This window comes from Aspergillus brunneoviolaceus, assembly GCF_003184695.1.
Source record: "Aspergillus brunneoviolaceus CBS 621.78 unplaced genomic scaffold BO95scaffold_114, whole genome shotgun sequence".
Lineage (NCBI taxonomy): Eukaryota > Fungi > Ascomycota > Eurotiomycetes > Eurotiales > Aspergillaceae > Aspergillus > Aspergillus brunneoviolaceus.
The window spans coordinates 72,442-85,766 of record NW_020290844.1 but is presented as its reverse complement, the minus strand read 5'-3'; the positions used below and the strand labels follow the sequence as shown (position 1 = coordinate 85,766).

Below are 13,325 nucleotides of genomic sequence, written 5' to 3'. Positions count from 1 at the left end.
GAGTAAGGGTAGTAGACTACAAGTGTTAAGTAGTGAATAGTCTACAGATTTGGTCAGTTTTGCAGGCCTCCCTGTGTCGTCTCAGGATACGAGACCATGCTGCTACAACAATAAATACTGTACTCCGTACACGGACTGTACACAGGCTGCGCAGTGGACATGTAGATATTCGACACCTGAGGCTAACAAGACCACCAACGAACCCACCCAACCAACCAGCAGCCATTGGATGGTGATCTATCTATAAATATTTATAGACGGGATTGTCTCATTCCCATTCCAGGTACCGAGATCCTAGTCGTGTGAAATTGGAAGTCGTAACTTCGTAAGGTACTTCCATACTCAGCCACTCCCGCTTCCAGTAACTTTGAACTCATGAATCAGACCTGCTCGAGTCGGTCTCAAATCTCCCCCCCCCCCACTCCGTCCCAGACTTCGGGATTGCCTGTAAATATCCAAAAATAAGCCCTGACCCACGCGGCTTTACCTTGTCTCGGGAACGAACCCGGTGAATGATCAGATAGTCTATACTGATTGATATCGAAACTACATCCATCAAATCGGCAGTGAATCTCGGGCACATGTATGGTGAGTATCTAAGGAGGGTGTGGTATTTCCTATATCTCCGTCTGTACGTACTAAGACTCTTCTGTCTTTCCCTCCTGCTCTCTTGTGCTCGTAGCTTTTATCTACTGCCCTTCTGTCCGTATGCTTCCTTTTCCAATACCACACCGTCCTCTCATCTCCAGCAGAGCCTTGGTGACTTTGTCATAGCTTGGATGCTCAGAGAGACCTGACCGTCGCTCCTCCGCCACTATCGACTCGACCATTCTCATTCCCTCCCACTCCTCGCCCTCATTGCTCGAAGGGACCTCGTGTTGCTGACCACAATGCGCAAGGCAGATCAGCTGCTGTCAACGGCTTTGCAGACCCTAAATTTCCCGGACACCAGGTTGATAGCATCTCTTCTCGTCCTCTCACCATTCCACCCCTCCTCAGTCTCCTCATCACGATCTCTACCCCTGGAGCTTTGAGAACGCATCTGTCGCCTATCGCCTACTATTATTCCAGGCGTAGTGCCTTTCCTGAGCTGCGCCCGCAGGGCTCGAAAACAAGGGGAGGTACAAAGAGCGAGGGAGGGCAATCGACCACTTGTTGGAGCCAGTACTCCTACTGAGGGGAGGGTAATGTGGTGGAGTGAGGCCGGGCTCTTCTTCAGTCGAATCTACCTGGCAGGCAGGCTCGTAGCAAAATCGTTAGGCTGGCCGTTGCTACCACGGAGTAGACGTAGAGGATTTGAGGATGCATCCCGCACGTGTGAACTTCTTACTGCCCTACGATTGCACGAGTAATTGTGTACTGCTATCGTCAGGCACGACACACGATTTTGTCTCGTGGCGCTCGGCTCAATGCACAGGAGAACAGTGGGTCTCGATTACATTCAGGATGGAATTATCTAATAATACAGCAAGTTTTGTGCCTTTGAGGCGCTCAACATAAACACGGTGGTATCAATTGGAATACAGGACTAAAGAAACAATAACTCGAAAATAATGATACTGGCTCTTCATCTTTCTGAAAGCAAAAAATCACTTCCTCGCAATGTAGTATGTCAGCAGGTTGCGTGAGTTCTCGCGAGGCCGTCCAACAACCTGCCAGAAGTGATCATCGTTATCGGCCATCGTGTGCAGTTGTACGCATAGCTGTGTTGCTTGACGTCTGACATCCGGCTGTCGAGCTGTCAGACTCTTGCCAGCTAGTGTCCCAACTTTCTCCAGCAGGCGACCGGAAAGACGAATTGCATTGCTGTTCATCCCCTTCAAGATTCCCGTCATAACAGAGAAGCCCATAGTGACCGCCCGATCGCCTGTTTCCGGATCTTCGGTAGATACTAGGTCGGTTACGGCGTCGATAACACCTTCAGGCTCACACTGTACAAGAATCTCTTCGGCCGTCTCATTCAATCCGTTGATGATGTGGCTTGAAGAGTCGTAATAATTCCTAGCAACGATAAGAGCTGTGATAGCCCTGGGGTAATAAGGAGAACTGAAGTGCTTGTTGTGTGCAAGCATGAAGCGAATCGTCAGAAGCACTTGCGTTTTCAAGTCCAGCGGGCGACCGAGGCGTTGTCGCTTCTCATCCGGAGGACTCTCCAATTCTTCGAGCAGAACCAGCAGCATCTCGTCATACTTTCCTTCATGGATAAAGATAGAGTCGTGATATTCGATAAGGCCTTGCAACTTCCGGTACCCCAGGATGTCCATATTCTTGGACCGAATCTTCTGAATGCCCTTCTCGAGCATTTCTCGTGCTTTGACTGGGTCTTTCGATCGGGGGCTGATACTTCTTTTGCGGTCGGCGATCTGGTCATTCTTCCGGCGAGGATATTCAGAGCTAGCTGTCGACTCTGTCGCCCCGATCGATTGGCGTCCACGATACGTAGGCATGGTTGGCACAGCTGGCTTACTATCACGATGAACTGATTCATTTATAGATAGTTCTGCCAAAGCGCTGTTATTGGATACATGTTGAGGCGTAACAATGGGGTTAAGAATGGGCTCGTCGTCTCCTTTATTGGATACATGTTGGTGGGTATGGATATGCTCCTCTTCTTTTTCGGAGGTAATGATAGGGTCTTCGTAAATCTGCACTTCCCTTCCTTTTATGGGCGAGGAAAGGTTCTCACCCAGTGAGGCCTGTCTGCCAGGTTCACCGGATACCTTCTTTTCTTCGGTTTCATGGTTTTCGTGCTGAGTCCGTTCTTCTCCGAGTCGATAGTCTGATTGGAGTCTTTCTGTTCCGAATAGCCTGTCTGGTTTGCCTTCTGTTTCGAGTCGATAGTCTGGTTGGGATCTTTCTGTTTCGAGTCGCCTGTCTGGTTTGCCTTCTGTTTCGAGTCGATAGTCTGGTTGGGATCTTTCTGTTTCGAGTCGCCTGTCTGGTTTTCCTTCTGTGTCAAATCGATAATCTGAATGAGGTCCTTCTGCATGGTCTTGGTGGTGCGAATGGGGATCCGAGACGGGGAAATCGGGGAAGGACTCGCTGGGGTGTTCAAATATTTGTCCTTGAGCTCCATGAGGCTTCGGGCCGCCGGCGATGTGTTCCTTAGCTGGAGCGCTCGGAGACTCGACTGGGCGGGGGAAACCCTCCTGGACGGAGTCTTCAGAAGCAGTTAGCATGGGTACCACAGTAACAAGGGGACTCTCCGACTGGGCTTCGGCAGGGCTATCATGTTCATTGGGAACAATAGGTACCTGAAGACCCCCAGAGGATTGACCACCCATGTTCTCCTGTAGACCACTGTTCACACGACGTTCCGCAGTCCGAGTCTTGGCAATGTCAAGTTTCTTAGCCTTGGCCTTCGCTGTGCTGGCCGCGGGAACCGTGTGCTGAGCATCCGAGCTCACTTCGGAAGCATTGGATCCTACTGAATGTGGCTCTGCGGTCCCTGGGCGGCTCAGTTCAGGTCTACGAGCCTTGCTCGCAGGACGCATCGGCGCCGACGAAAGGGAAGAAATAGAAGAACCGACGGGCACCGACCGCACCGCAGGCTGGCCACGCTGCAGGTCGGACACGTTTGTGTCGGAGAGTACGGACTGTGCTGATTCTGGACGCTGTTGCTGGATGGGCTTGGGTGCCAGATGCGCCTTCTTATGCGCCGCAATAGCTTCCTGTAGGGCCGAGCGACTTTTGATGGAGGAAGTGCCGGTTGCGACGCCCTTACGAGATGTGTTATCGGACTTGGATGAAGTATTCGGGTTTCCAGGGTCCTTTTCGAGCTGGGTCCGAGACTTAGAGTCAAGATTGGAGAGGATCCTGTGCCGCGTTAGTTGAAGTAAAAATGATGAGAAAAAGAGTGGTAAACATACTCGTTCCCCTGGTTAGGCCACATGCCAAAGAAGGCCCAGAATGTGCCGCGCATCGCCTGTCTGACAGCCGGGTTGGCGTCTGCGAGTCCCTTCTTGAAGGCCTTCTCGAGTAGCTCCAGCCCGCCTCCATGCTCAATAGAGGCCTTATGAGCCGCTTGTTTGTTGAGGATGATTTTGAACCAGTCCGCTGAGAAAAGTCGCAACTGGGTATTCTTATCCTGCGAAGCACCAAAGACGTGTTGCAGAATACGAGGAGTGTAGGAAACATGCTGAATGACAGTCTCCACTGTCATCTTTCCGTTCTGTGCTGTAATCTTCTTCATTCCAGCGCACAGCTTGATGAGATTTTGCATGATGATCTCCATCATGGGATCTATCTTGGGTCCGCAATAAATGGCCATGTCCTGAATGAATAGGCAGCCATTCGTTGCCATAGTCGTACGAAGGGAATTGACGACCTTGAAAATACCGTCTAGAATGGACTTCAAAGCCGTGATCAAAGTATTTGAGTGGGCGACAGGCGCATTGCCACGGACCAGTCGGCGTAGCAGCATGACGTTCTTCTCACGCTTTGCCCAATTTTCTTCCGACTCACGTCCTTCGAAGTGAGGAACCATGGCGCGGATGATGTCTTCAATCTCACGCGAGGAGGAAACATTTAGTGGCTCCACGCTATCACTATCGTTGGGCGTCAATGGGGTTGCTGGACAGGAACATTAGCTTCCATTATTGATGCGGGATAGAAGCAAACTCACCTTCGGAAGAGTGCTGCGGAAGAGGGTCTGCCCTGGATACAGGACGTTTAGGTCCATCGACTCTCGACGCAGAACGTTGAGAGGAGGATTCTGGTCCACTAAGTCCATCAGCCCGCGAGGTGGGACGTGACTGAAGAGCTTCTGCTCTGGAAATTGGACGTTTGTTTCCATCTGCGCGCGACAAAGGGCGTGGATGAGCCTCTAAGCTAGAATGAGGACGTTGCGTGGCTCGGTCTGCTCGATGCATGGGTCCTCTATTGGGTTCAAGATCGGCGTGATCGAGACCAATCTGAGCGACGATCGCGTTGACAATTGTCCTTCGTACACTGCGGATGCTAAGCTGATTCATGAGATCCGCTTTTGCGCGTGCCGACGCACCAGATGCTGCGCTATGGGTTCATTAGTCTCCAGACTAGCTTGAGATCAGATGGATGGAAGCGTACCCAAACAACTCAACTACAGTCAACTTCGCTGCGTCTCGTACGGCCGGGTCCGCATCTTCGAGACAGTTGACAAGCCTCGCCACATACTGACGGAATCGCAGGCCATGCGTTCTAGACATCTACAACAAGAAGGAGGCCGTCAGACCCCCGCCAGATATCGAAGAAGGAGGACCACTTACATTGGAAAGCCAGATCAAAGCCATTTCCCTTGCCCTGGGGTTTCTTCCGACCAGGGCGGTATCGAGAACATGGTGTTCTACTTCGGCGCTCGCAGCTGGCCAGAGCTCGGTGAATGCTTGAGCGGCCTGTGCTCGCACACGTTCTCTGTTATCGCCTAAACGTTCAAGGAGTAGTGGTTGGAGGTTGCGACTGTAATTTGCGATCAAATGCGGTTGTCGCTGAATGGACAAGCGCCTGGTCAGGTGGCTGAGCATATTAAATGCAGGCGTGATGATGTTGCCATGTGGTGAGCTTATGAAGATCCGCGCCGCCTCGAATGATGGCGGCACCGCCGCTTCAGGGACATTCCTCTGTTTGATCTCCGATTTGTAGGCCACCAAAGCACCGATCTTCGCCTCCAGGGATAGGTAGTTGTTTTTGGCAATCTCCACCAGCTCTAAGGCTTTGGCCTCCATGATGGTATACAAAATAGTAAGGAGACGGTGAACTTCGTCCCCAGACAGAGTGACAACAGTAAAGAAAACGCAGAAGGGGACCGCGGATGTACGAAGGATCCAAAGGAGTTCGAGCACAAATCTGCCAAAGAATGACAGAAGTCCGCCGGTGTGGTATATTAAGGTGAGGACCGCAGCGGTGACCACCGCTTTCCAGCGTCTATCATCCATGGTGGTTAACAACGTACGAAAACAGCAATCCAAAAGGTGTTTTTGAGTGTTTATTGGGTTTTTCCAAAAGCAGGGCAAAGAACAGCAAGAAAGCAGGGAGAGCGCAGGGGGAACGAGAAGCTGAGAACGCTCGCAGAGACGCTTGACGAACGTGTGTGTATAGAGTTGAGAGAGGTTGGGAGAGTTGAAGAGGAGAGGAATCCGGGGGGGAGGGGGGGCGCGCGAAGTCGAGGTCATTCATACCTGTGAACAGTGTGCTTCGTGTGGCAGGTGCGCGAATAATTGAATCGTGTAAAGGCAGTCGCGGCGACGAGTTCGTTGGTGAGGAGAGAAGGAGCGGATGAGGGTCGGTCGGGAGAGATGCGGTGGTGGTGGTGGAGGTGGTGGTGGTTGATTGAAGATGGGAAGGAAGTCGTAACTATCGAGGGGAAGGAGCCTGAGTCTAGGCCGATAAGCGACCAACCGCGGCGATAAGCGCTTATGGATTCAACTCCACTTCGGGGGGAGAGGGACGGATCGATTGAGCCCTGACAAGGAGATTGGTATGTGAAGGGATATCAGCACTTCAAGTGTGACAGGTAGAGAGGAGGGGATTATTTCTAGTTGAGGCCAGGAGGTGGGAAGTGGGGGGGGGGGGGGGGTGCGGAAGACGAGAGAAAGTGGTGGTTGTAATGATGATTTGTTGTTGTTATTGTCCCTGAATCTTTTTTTTTCAGTTGGCTTTGTTTACCCGCAACGCCGCCGGAGCCATGGTTGCTCCGCTTTGGGCAAGCCGAGTTGTTATGGCAGCTAACTCAACTTACTGTACATATAATTAGGTAGATACGTACAGTCGCTTGGGTAGTAGTCGATGTCTATTACAGCATGAAGCTGCCCAACCCAAGATGATGTTTTTGGAGGCTTGTACTTTATCAAAGGGTGATCCTTTTTGATAGTATCAGCTCCCTGTTTTCCCTGGCCCTTGTGGTAGTGCCTCCCTTGCGGACTCGAAACGAAGGGGGGAGAGACGGCACTGTCAGCCACGCAAGTCCACGGAGGGTGCAGGTAGTCGCTCATTGAGTCAACCATCTAAGTTTTGGTACTCTGTAGAATAAGAGTAATCATTAATGGTCTTTGTGTAGCAATGCATGGTATGAGTCAAAGCCTGATGAGGTCTTGCACGACGAAAAGGGGCGGGGGAAGATATAAACACGAACGCAACTCTGCTCCACTAGTACTACTCCGTACGTATATACTCTCGCATCCCCAAAAGTTTTTCCTACACTCCGAAACCACGACACCAGCTGGATGTATCCAAGAGAGAAATATTACACCTGCAAAGTGAGTCGCATCACAGTTTTCTCCAAGTTCGAGTATTGTGTGTCCCGACCACCTTCCCAACTACTGAATACCATGAGTTCTTGATCGATTAAACTGCAGCAACTCCACCGGATCGACGCGCCGGGGGTGGATCGGGCCATTCTTTGGTGGCCGACGAACAGACACTTGGACCAGCTGAGCCTGCCATGCCATGGCCGGGCAAACCACAAGCAGGACTGCATGATTATTCTTCCTGGTGCACGGTACATAGACTACAGGCGCTGCATCGTGTCTAGTTCACCAAGTGGAACCGACTCCGAGTCGGAGGAACAATGGATGGTGGATCCTGTCAAGACCTTGCGGCATGCTAATGTTACCGCGTGTCTGCATGCATGATTCAACTAACACTACTAAGAGACCAGAACGGTAGATTCGCGTGCACGCGCCAATCTTTAGCTTACACAGTAACTATATAACTGACCTGCACAACCGTCCGCTAAATTCTATGCTCCGACCACACTCACCTCTATACCAACACGCTGAATAGCTCACCTCCTACAATGGCCCGAATCTCACCACCACCACCACCTCCCCCCCAAGCCACTACACTACCAACCAACCTCACCAAACCAGACACTACCAGCAGCAGCAGCAGCACACCTAACACCACCAACATCACCTCAACCTCACACCAGCAGCAGCAGCAGGTCACCAATTCAACTTCAACTTCACCCTCCCCCTCCCCCTCCACCACCACAACCCCCGCACTCCCCACCCCCAAACTCCTCCTCCAGATCCACGACCTCCGCCACCCCTCCGTCACCACCTTCCTCACCCTAATCCCCAATCTAGTCTCCACCCTCGAAACCGCATTAACCACCATCCTCCAAACCCTCTACACCTGCCCATCCCCCCCATCATCCCCATCCTTCCCAAAATCACCCCCAAAAACCCAAATAACATTCACCCCAACCCTCCCCCCGACCCGCTCCATCACCATCCACCTCCGCCCCATCCCGGGCGTCGCCTACACAAAAGGCACAGACCTCGATCGGGATCACAAAGAGATCCACCTCTCGCTCTCCTACATCGCGACCTGCACCGAGCGATCCACCCCCTCCACCACGCGCGCCGAGATCGTCGGGGTCCTCACCCACGAACTCGTCCACTGCTACCAGCACACGGCGCCCGACGACGACGACGACACCCCCCACCCGCCCGGGGGCCTGATCGAGGGGATCGCCGACTTCGTGCGCCTCAAGGCCGGGCTGGCGCCGCCGCACTGGCAGCGGCCGCGGTCGGCGGCGGAGCGTCCCGAGAAGTGGGATCAGGGGTACCAGCATACGGCGTATTTCTTGGCCTGGTTGGAGGATGTCCGCGTCGGGAGGGGGGCGGTGGGGTTGGTGAATGATCGGTTGTTGAGGGTTGGGTATGTGGGTGAGGATGACGACGGGGACGGAGAGGGGAAGGGGAAGGGGGAAGAGTCACAAAAGCGAGGGGAAGGGTTCTGGCGGGGGTTGTTTGGGGCTGGGGTTGAGGAGTTGTGGGAGGAGTATGGTCGATATCTGGATACCTCGGCGGGAGAAGAACGCTAGCTGGGGACTCGACGGAAAGGTGAGATCAATCTTGAGTAGAGCTGTGGGATTGTATGTGGAACTGGATGGACAGGCACCTCCATCTCCATCAATTTGAGTTTAAGATATTCTCGTCAGTTGAGGCAGACTTTATGGGGAGTATAAAGACCGAAAAGTGAACATATAGAATCCATTGGATTTATTGAGTACATGTAGATTCAGCCACCTGGATCTCCCAAACAATTTTTCGTCTTTGGTACATTCCACACCTCCCCCCCCCCCTTCCCATTGCGAATCTCTATTGGTATAAAGAAAAAGGGACGAGCTTTATAACAAGAATGAAAAATAAAAGAACACAACATGATAGAAAACATCAGATGAAGTAGAAATTCCCGTATTGTACAGAACCTTGCGAAAATTGCGAAATTGGTAGGAATAATATGTAAATGTTGCTTGCCGTCAATTGCCACCTTGACAAGGTCTATATCAAAATGTGACGCCGTTTCCAAACACTGCTCTCATGAACCCCTCCCCTCTTTACACAATCACCTCCCCCAGATCCACGTGAACGGGCTTCCAGGGGGCGGCTCCCTCTTCTTCCATCGAGTTGGGCAGACGCACTTCCAGCGGGCTGTACAGGTACCAGGCCTTGAGGGCAGCAACGGCCGCCCGGGACCGGGCTTCAAGCAAACTAGAACCCGCACCCTCGCCCAGCTTATCCTGGCCGGAGTAGATGCCAACGACGAAGACTGGGTGCCGACTCAGGCGACCGGTTTCACTGAGGATCTTGGCGACTGGGGGCTCAAAGTTCTCACGGGCACATAGGCGGGAAAGATCACGAGCCGGCTCGCGGAAGTTGAACAGATCAGAGATGTTGAGGTGACGAGAAAGGAAGTGCTGCTCGAAGAAACGCTTGGCAGCCGGACGGCCAGCATGGAGGTAGATGGCGCCGATAACAGCGCGAACGAACTGGGAGGCGGCCGCTTCGGGGGTCACGCCTGCAGCGTACCGGTCGGTTGCCGGGGCCTGTTTTCGCGGGTCAACGCTGGCCTTGGTGGGGTCGCCGAAAACATCGTCGTAAACGATCTTCGACGTGATCGACCTCCGCCATGTCGTCTGCTCCTCGTAAGTTCTGTTCGTAGCGATAGGGGTTGCATTCGGGTCGACACCTGGGGCGGCTCTCGTGAACTGCAGGTGGCCAGGGTCGACCTCTCCACCAGGTGCAGCAGCTAGCTCCACACCCCATTCCCTCGACATAGCAGCCAATGTCTTGGGGCCGACATAGGCAAACATGGCGGCGAAGATGACCGTCATGGGAAGACGGGGATATGTGCAGATGAGGTATTCGGAGGTGTACTGGGTCAGGAGGTCATGACCAAGGGTAGCCAAAGACTCATTGTTGAAATTGTGGTTAGGATCAGCCGATTCGTCCACGAGACAGCGAGCAAGGGTCTCAAGAGGAAGTCGTGAAGGAAGGTAAAGTCGTGCATGGAGCGCAGCGAGTTTCGCGGACTCGCGTGCGGCCTTGACAGGCGGAGAAGGGAGGGAGTGCTTGGTGACTTTTGAGCGAGGGGAGCGAATTGATGCGGGAGGAGCTTGTTCCTCGATCGATTGTTCGGCCTCAGCAGCCGTGGCAGGGATAGAAGTCGTCGTCTGATACCGAATACCGTGTTGTATACGTCGCTGCAGTCTACTTCCAGCCCGGACCTGCGGCGAAAGGACCGAACTGCTCCATCGTTGGAGGTGCAGTCTCTTCATCTGTGCGATTTGTGTGAACTTGACAGGCACCCTAAGCCGAAGAAATGGCGATTGACCGTATATCCAGTTAAGGACTGCGTCGGGGCTTGGAGGATAGGAAACGGGGGAAGACGGTCGTCCAACGGGCTGTCCAACGGGCTGTCAGTACGAACTTTTGGTCGCCAGAGAAAAGTTGAGCGAGCAACAACTTCGGCGGAAGTCACGGGGTTTGGGTTTGGCGGTCGTGTGAGAAAGTCGCCCATGGAGCGCTAAACCTATTCCAGACATAGCGTCACGGGGTCTGGGACCGGGACTGGAGGGACGAACGACGGCCAATTCGGCTTCAAACCCGCCAGAACAACGCTTTCCAGCGAGCCATTGTCCAAGCTTTTCCCAACCCGCTCAATTCATATACCTTCAATCACAATGGGTGGAGGCGGAAAGATCCCGTATGTGATGTTTTGATTTTCTGAAGTCCCCCGTGTTGCGCTGACCGATGGCTCGCACGCAGGTATCCCAAGGAAGTCTGGTCTCCCGCCGGAGGCTGGTATGCTCAGCCCGCGAACTGGAAGCTCAACACCGCCATCATGGGTGCCACAGTGATTGGAATTGCTGCTACTGTCTGGAGCATCAGCGCCGACCGTGAGCACCGCGACAAGATGCCCGAGCCTGGCAGATTCTTCCCTAGTCGCTAGTCAGTTCAACCCAGCCAATCCCCTGTCAAGCGTTTCTAAGCATGTGGTCATTGACTCTATCTCGTCTATATAGCTGGAGCAGGGAAATCATCGAACACGAGAGAAAACAACAGGCCTCGAAGCAGGACTCATAATGTGGTTGACAGGAAATAAGAAGCGAGTGGGATAAAATGCAATTGCGAAGGTCTCCTGTGGCATGATAGGTTTTGTTTTCATCGTTTTTTGAGGGCTGTACGACAATAGAAGGGCGTTCTTCAACCGGTCAGTTGATCTGCGAGTGCTTCTGAGGAGACTCTTCAAGTGTTCGATACAAGCGCTGTGTGTACAGACGGACCCGTTCCGTGAACTCAGTCTCGTTCCAAAGCTCTCTTCCATCGGTAGATGTAGAAATCTGCGGTACGCCAATCTGCTCAACCACAAAGCTCGCCGCTACGGTAGCGAAGACCAGAGCTGATAGGAAATGCTCATAGGCGCTGCCAGCCTTCTTTGCCCTTCGCCAGGTCGTAGATTGCGCGAGCACCGAATCGACAATATTGGCTGGAGCTCTACCCGAGCTGGCCATTCCTTGAGTCAATGCTCCCAGGAATGAATTTCCGGCTCCAGTGGGATCGACCACAGGTGACGGCATCGACGTATCGGGCTGGTGGTACGCGGGCAGCCAGAGTCTTTGCTTTCGGGAAAACGAATAGCTGCCATCTTTACCAGCTCTGATAACGAGATGTCCATTCCCGTCAAGCCCAATGCCTTGGGAAAGAATCCTCTCCACAATAGCTTTCCCGTAGCTTGTCTCTTCGCTCCAGCCGGGTTGGCCAAACATCATCCCAAGCTCTAATTCATTGGGGCTCACGACGTCTACGACTTTTATCGCAGCCAAGAAGGTTTCTTGCTCTTCAGGAGTGCAAAGGTCTGGGACAGGTTCCCAGACGAAGACAGGTCGCTGCGTGGCCGAGACAGACAAGGGTACTTTGCCCTCTAGTTGTAACTGCTCCCGCCGTCGCAAGATTTCCTGCACAATAGACATACAGCGTGACGAGGAACAGACCATATGGAAGGTCTTTGAAAGCACTTGTGCGTCCGATAGCATTGACGGCTCTAGCCGCAATTTAGGTGTCAAGTACTTGAAATCTGGAGCAGCTTATCAGTCATGTGTGAGCTTGACGGACAGAAGCAACTGCAAATGCACTAACCCCTCTTTTCGTTCGGCCCGTAGCCATTCCAGGCTCTTGTAGTAAGTCGCCCATGACCTTCTCTTATGATACAATTTGTATCCCAGGATCTGATAACATCTAGAACCTCTGTGGGGAAGTCGGATCCAACATCAACAATCCAGCTCACGGATCGCGCATACTCTTTCCCAGCAACGAGGCGTGCGCCAATGACTGCATAAGATGCAGCGCCACCGAGGACATTCTTGACGGGGGGTCTTGTTCCTTCGAAGTCAATATCGTCTACAATGATCGGTGGGGTGCCAGTAAGTATATATTGGAAAGATGGTGGTCAACAAACGTGTGTAAGTTAGCGTACCAAGGATGAACATGCCCAGGGTGCAAAAATCGACCTTGTCTTCGGACGAGAGCCTATTGTTGCCTGCCATTGTGCCCAGGAGACAATCGCCTCTATCTCAACGTGTCTATATTTTGGTGTAGTATGCGATGGGCGGGGGTTGGAGGGGAAGTAAGTAAGATACTCTTCTGGTACGAGTATGATTTCTTCCTTATCGGAAGAAAGGACGGATTGATGACGGGGCTGATACAGCAACGTCATTGTGCAGAGACCGAGCGTTTGGCTGCTGGAAGGTTACCGGGGGGTAACAGTGGTAATAGTACAGTATAGCTACGGTAAGCTGTGGCTGGGCCCACCGCCCGATGCTCTAGCCTCAGGCACTGCGGGCCGGGGGGCTTGTTGGTTCAGGGAGCATCCATCATCCATCATCTGTCAATCAACATCATCCCACTGATCTCCTCACCCGCAATTGTTGCTGCCTTCCACAGCATTTCCCTTCTTCTGCTCAGCAGCCTAACTCTCTCTTTTCTTTCTGCTGCTGCCGCTTTTCATCATTTGGATTGCACAGCTTGCATTCACAACCCGTAGCCTTCTGACCTAGTCTC

At 52.7% G+C, this 13,325-nt stretch overlaps 5 protein-coding genes across 5 annotated transcripts; 2 read left to right on the top strand and 3 right to left on the bottom strand.

Annotated features, from left to right (window-relative positions):
- Positions 1 to 1,589: 1,589 nt before the first annotated feature.
- On the bottom strand, positions 1,590 to 5,702 carry BO95DRAFT_457762 (uncharacterized protein; the record flags this gene model as incomplete). Its single annotated transcript, XM_025588497.1, has 5 exons — positions 1,590 to 3,816; positions 3,870 to 4,572; positions 4,625 to 5,013; positions 5,068 to 5,186; positions 5,247 to 5,702. The coding sequence occupies 5 exons, from the start codon at positions 5,700 to 5,702 to the stop codon at positions 1,590 to 1,592; spliced, it is 3,894 nt and encodes a 1,297-aa protein (XP_025436535.1).
- Positions 5,703 to 7,987: 2,285 nt separating this feature from the next.
- Positions 7,988 to 8,989, top strand: BO95DRAFT_401359 (basic secretory family protein; the record flags this gene model as incomplete). Its single annotated transcript, XM_025583864.1, has 2 exons — positions 7,988 to 8,644; positions 8,705 to 8,989. Coding segments are annotated over 2 exons (759 nt in total), but the record flags the coding sequence as incomplete, so codon positions are not given.
- An 11-nt stretch (positions 8,990 to 9,000) lies between these two features.
- BO95DRAFT_33229 (mitochondrial 54S ribosomal protein mL44) lies at positions 9,001 to 11,012 on the bottom strand. Its single transcript, XM_025581914.1, has one exon. It carries the CDS (start codon positions 10,541 to 10,543, stop codon positions 9,323 to 9,325), a length of 1,221 nt encoding a protein of 406 aa, XP_025436533.1. The 5' UTR covers positions 10,544 to 11,012; the 3' UTR covers positions 9,001 to 9,322.
- On the top strand, positions 10,841 to 11,415 carry BO95DRAFT_488729 (uncharacterized protein; the record flags this gene model as incomplete). The annotated part of the gene is made up of 3 exons (XM_025590522.1): positions 10,841 to 10,971; positions 11,034 to 11,216; positions 11,291 to 11,415. Coding segments are annotated over 3 exons (375 nt in total), but the record flags the coding sequence as incomplete, so codon positions are not given.
- On the bottom strand, positions 11,291 to 12,886 carry BO95DRAFT_448308 (ribokinase family protein). Its single transcript, XM_025587820.1, has 3 exons — positions 12,742 to 12,886; positions 12,405 to 12,665; positions 11,291 to 12,342 (listed from the first exon to the last, which is right to left on the bottom strand). Exons 1-3 carry the CDS (start codon positions 12,809 to 12,811, stop codon positions 11,480 to 11,482), a joined length of 1,194 nt encoding a protein of 397 aa, XP_025436531.1. The 5' UTR covers positions 12,812 to 12,886; the 3' UTR covers positions 11,291 to 11,479.
- Positions 12,887 to 13,325: the final 439 nt, after the last annotated feature.

Bases quoted from the DNA above. Each gene is read 5' to 3' on its own strand.
- BO95DRAFT_33229 (XM_025581914.1), bottom strand. From the start codon at position 10,543: ATGAAGAGACTGCACCTCCAACGATGGAGCAGTTCGGTCCTTTCGCCG.
- BO95DRAFT_448308 (XM_025587820.1), bottom strand. From the start codon at position 12,811: ATGGCAGGCAACAATAGGCTCTCGTCCGAAGACAAGGTCGATTTTTGC. The intron at 12,666-12,741 runs GTACGCTAACTT...CGATCATTGTAG, and splicing joins CCTGGGCATGTTCATCCTTG to ACGATATTGACTTCGAAGGA. The intron at 12,343-12,404 runs GTTAGTGCATTT...AAGCTGCTCCAG, and splicing joins CGGGCCGAACGAAAAGAGGG to ATTTCAAGTACTTGACACCT.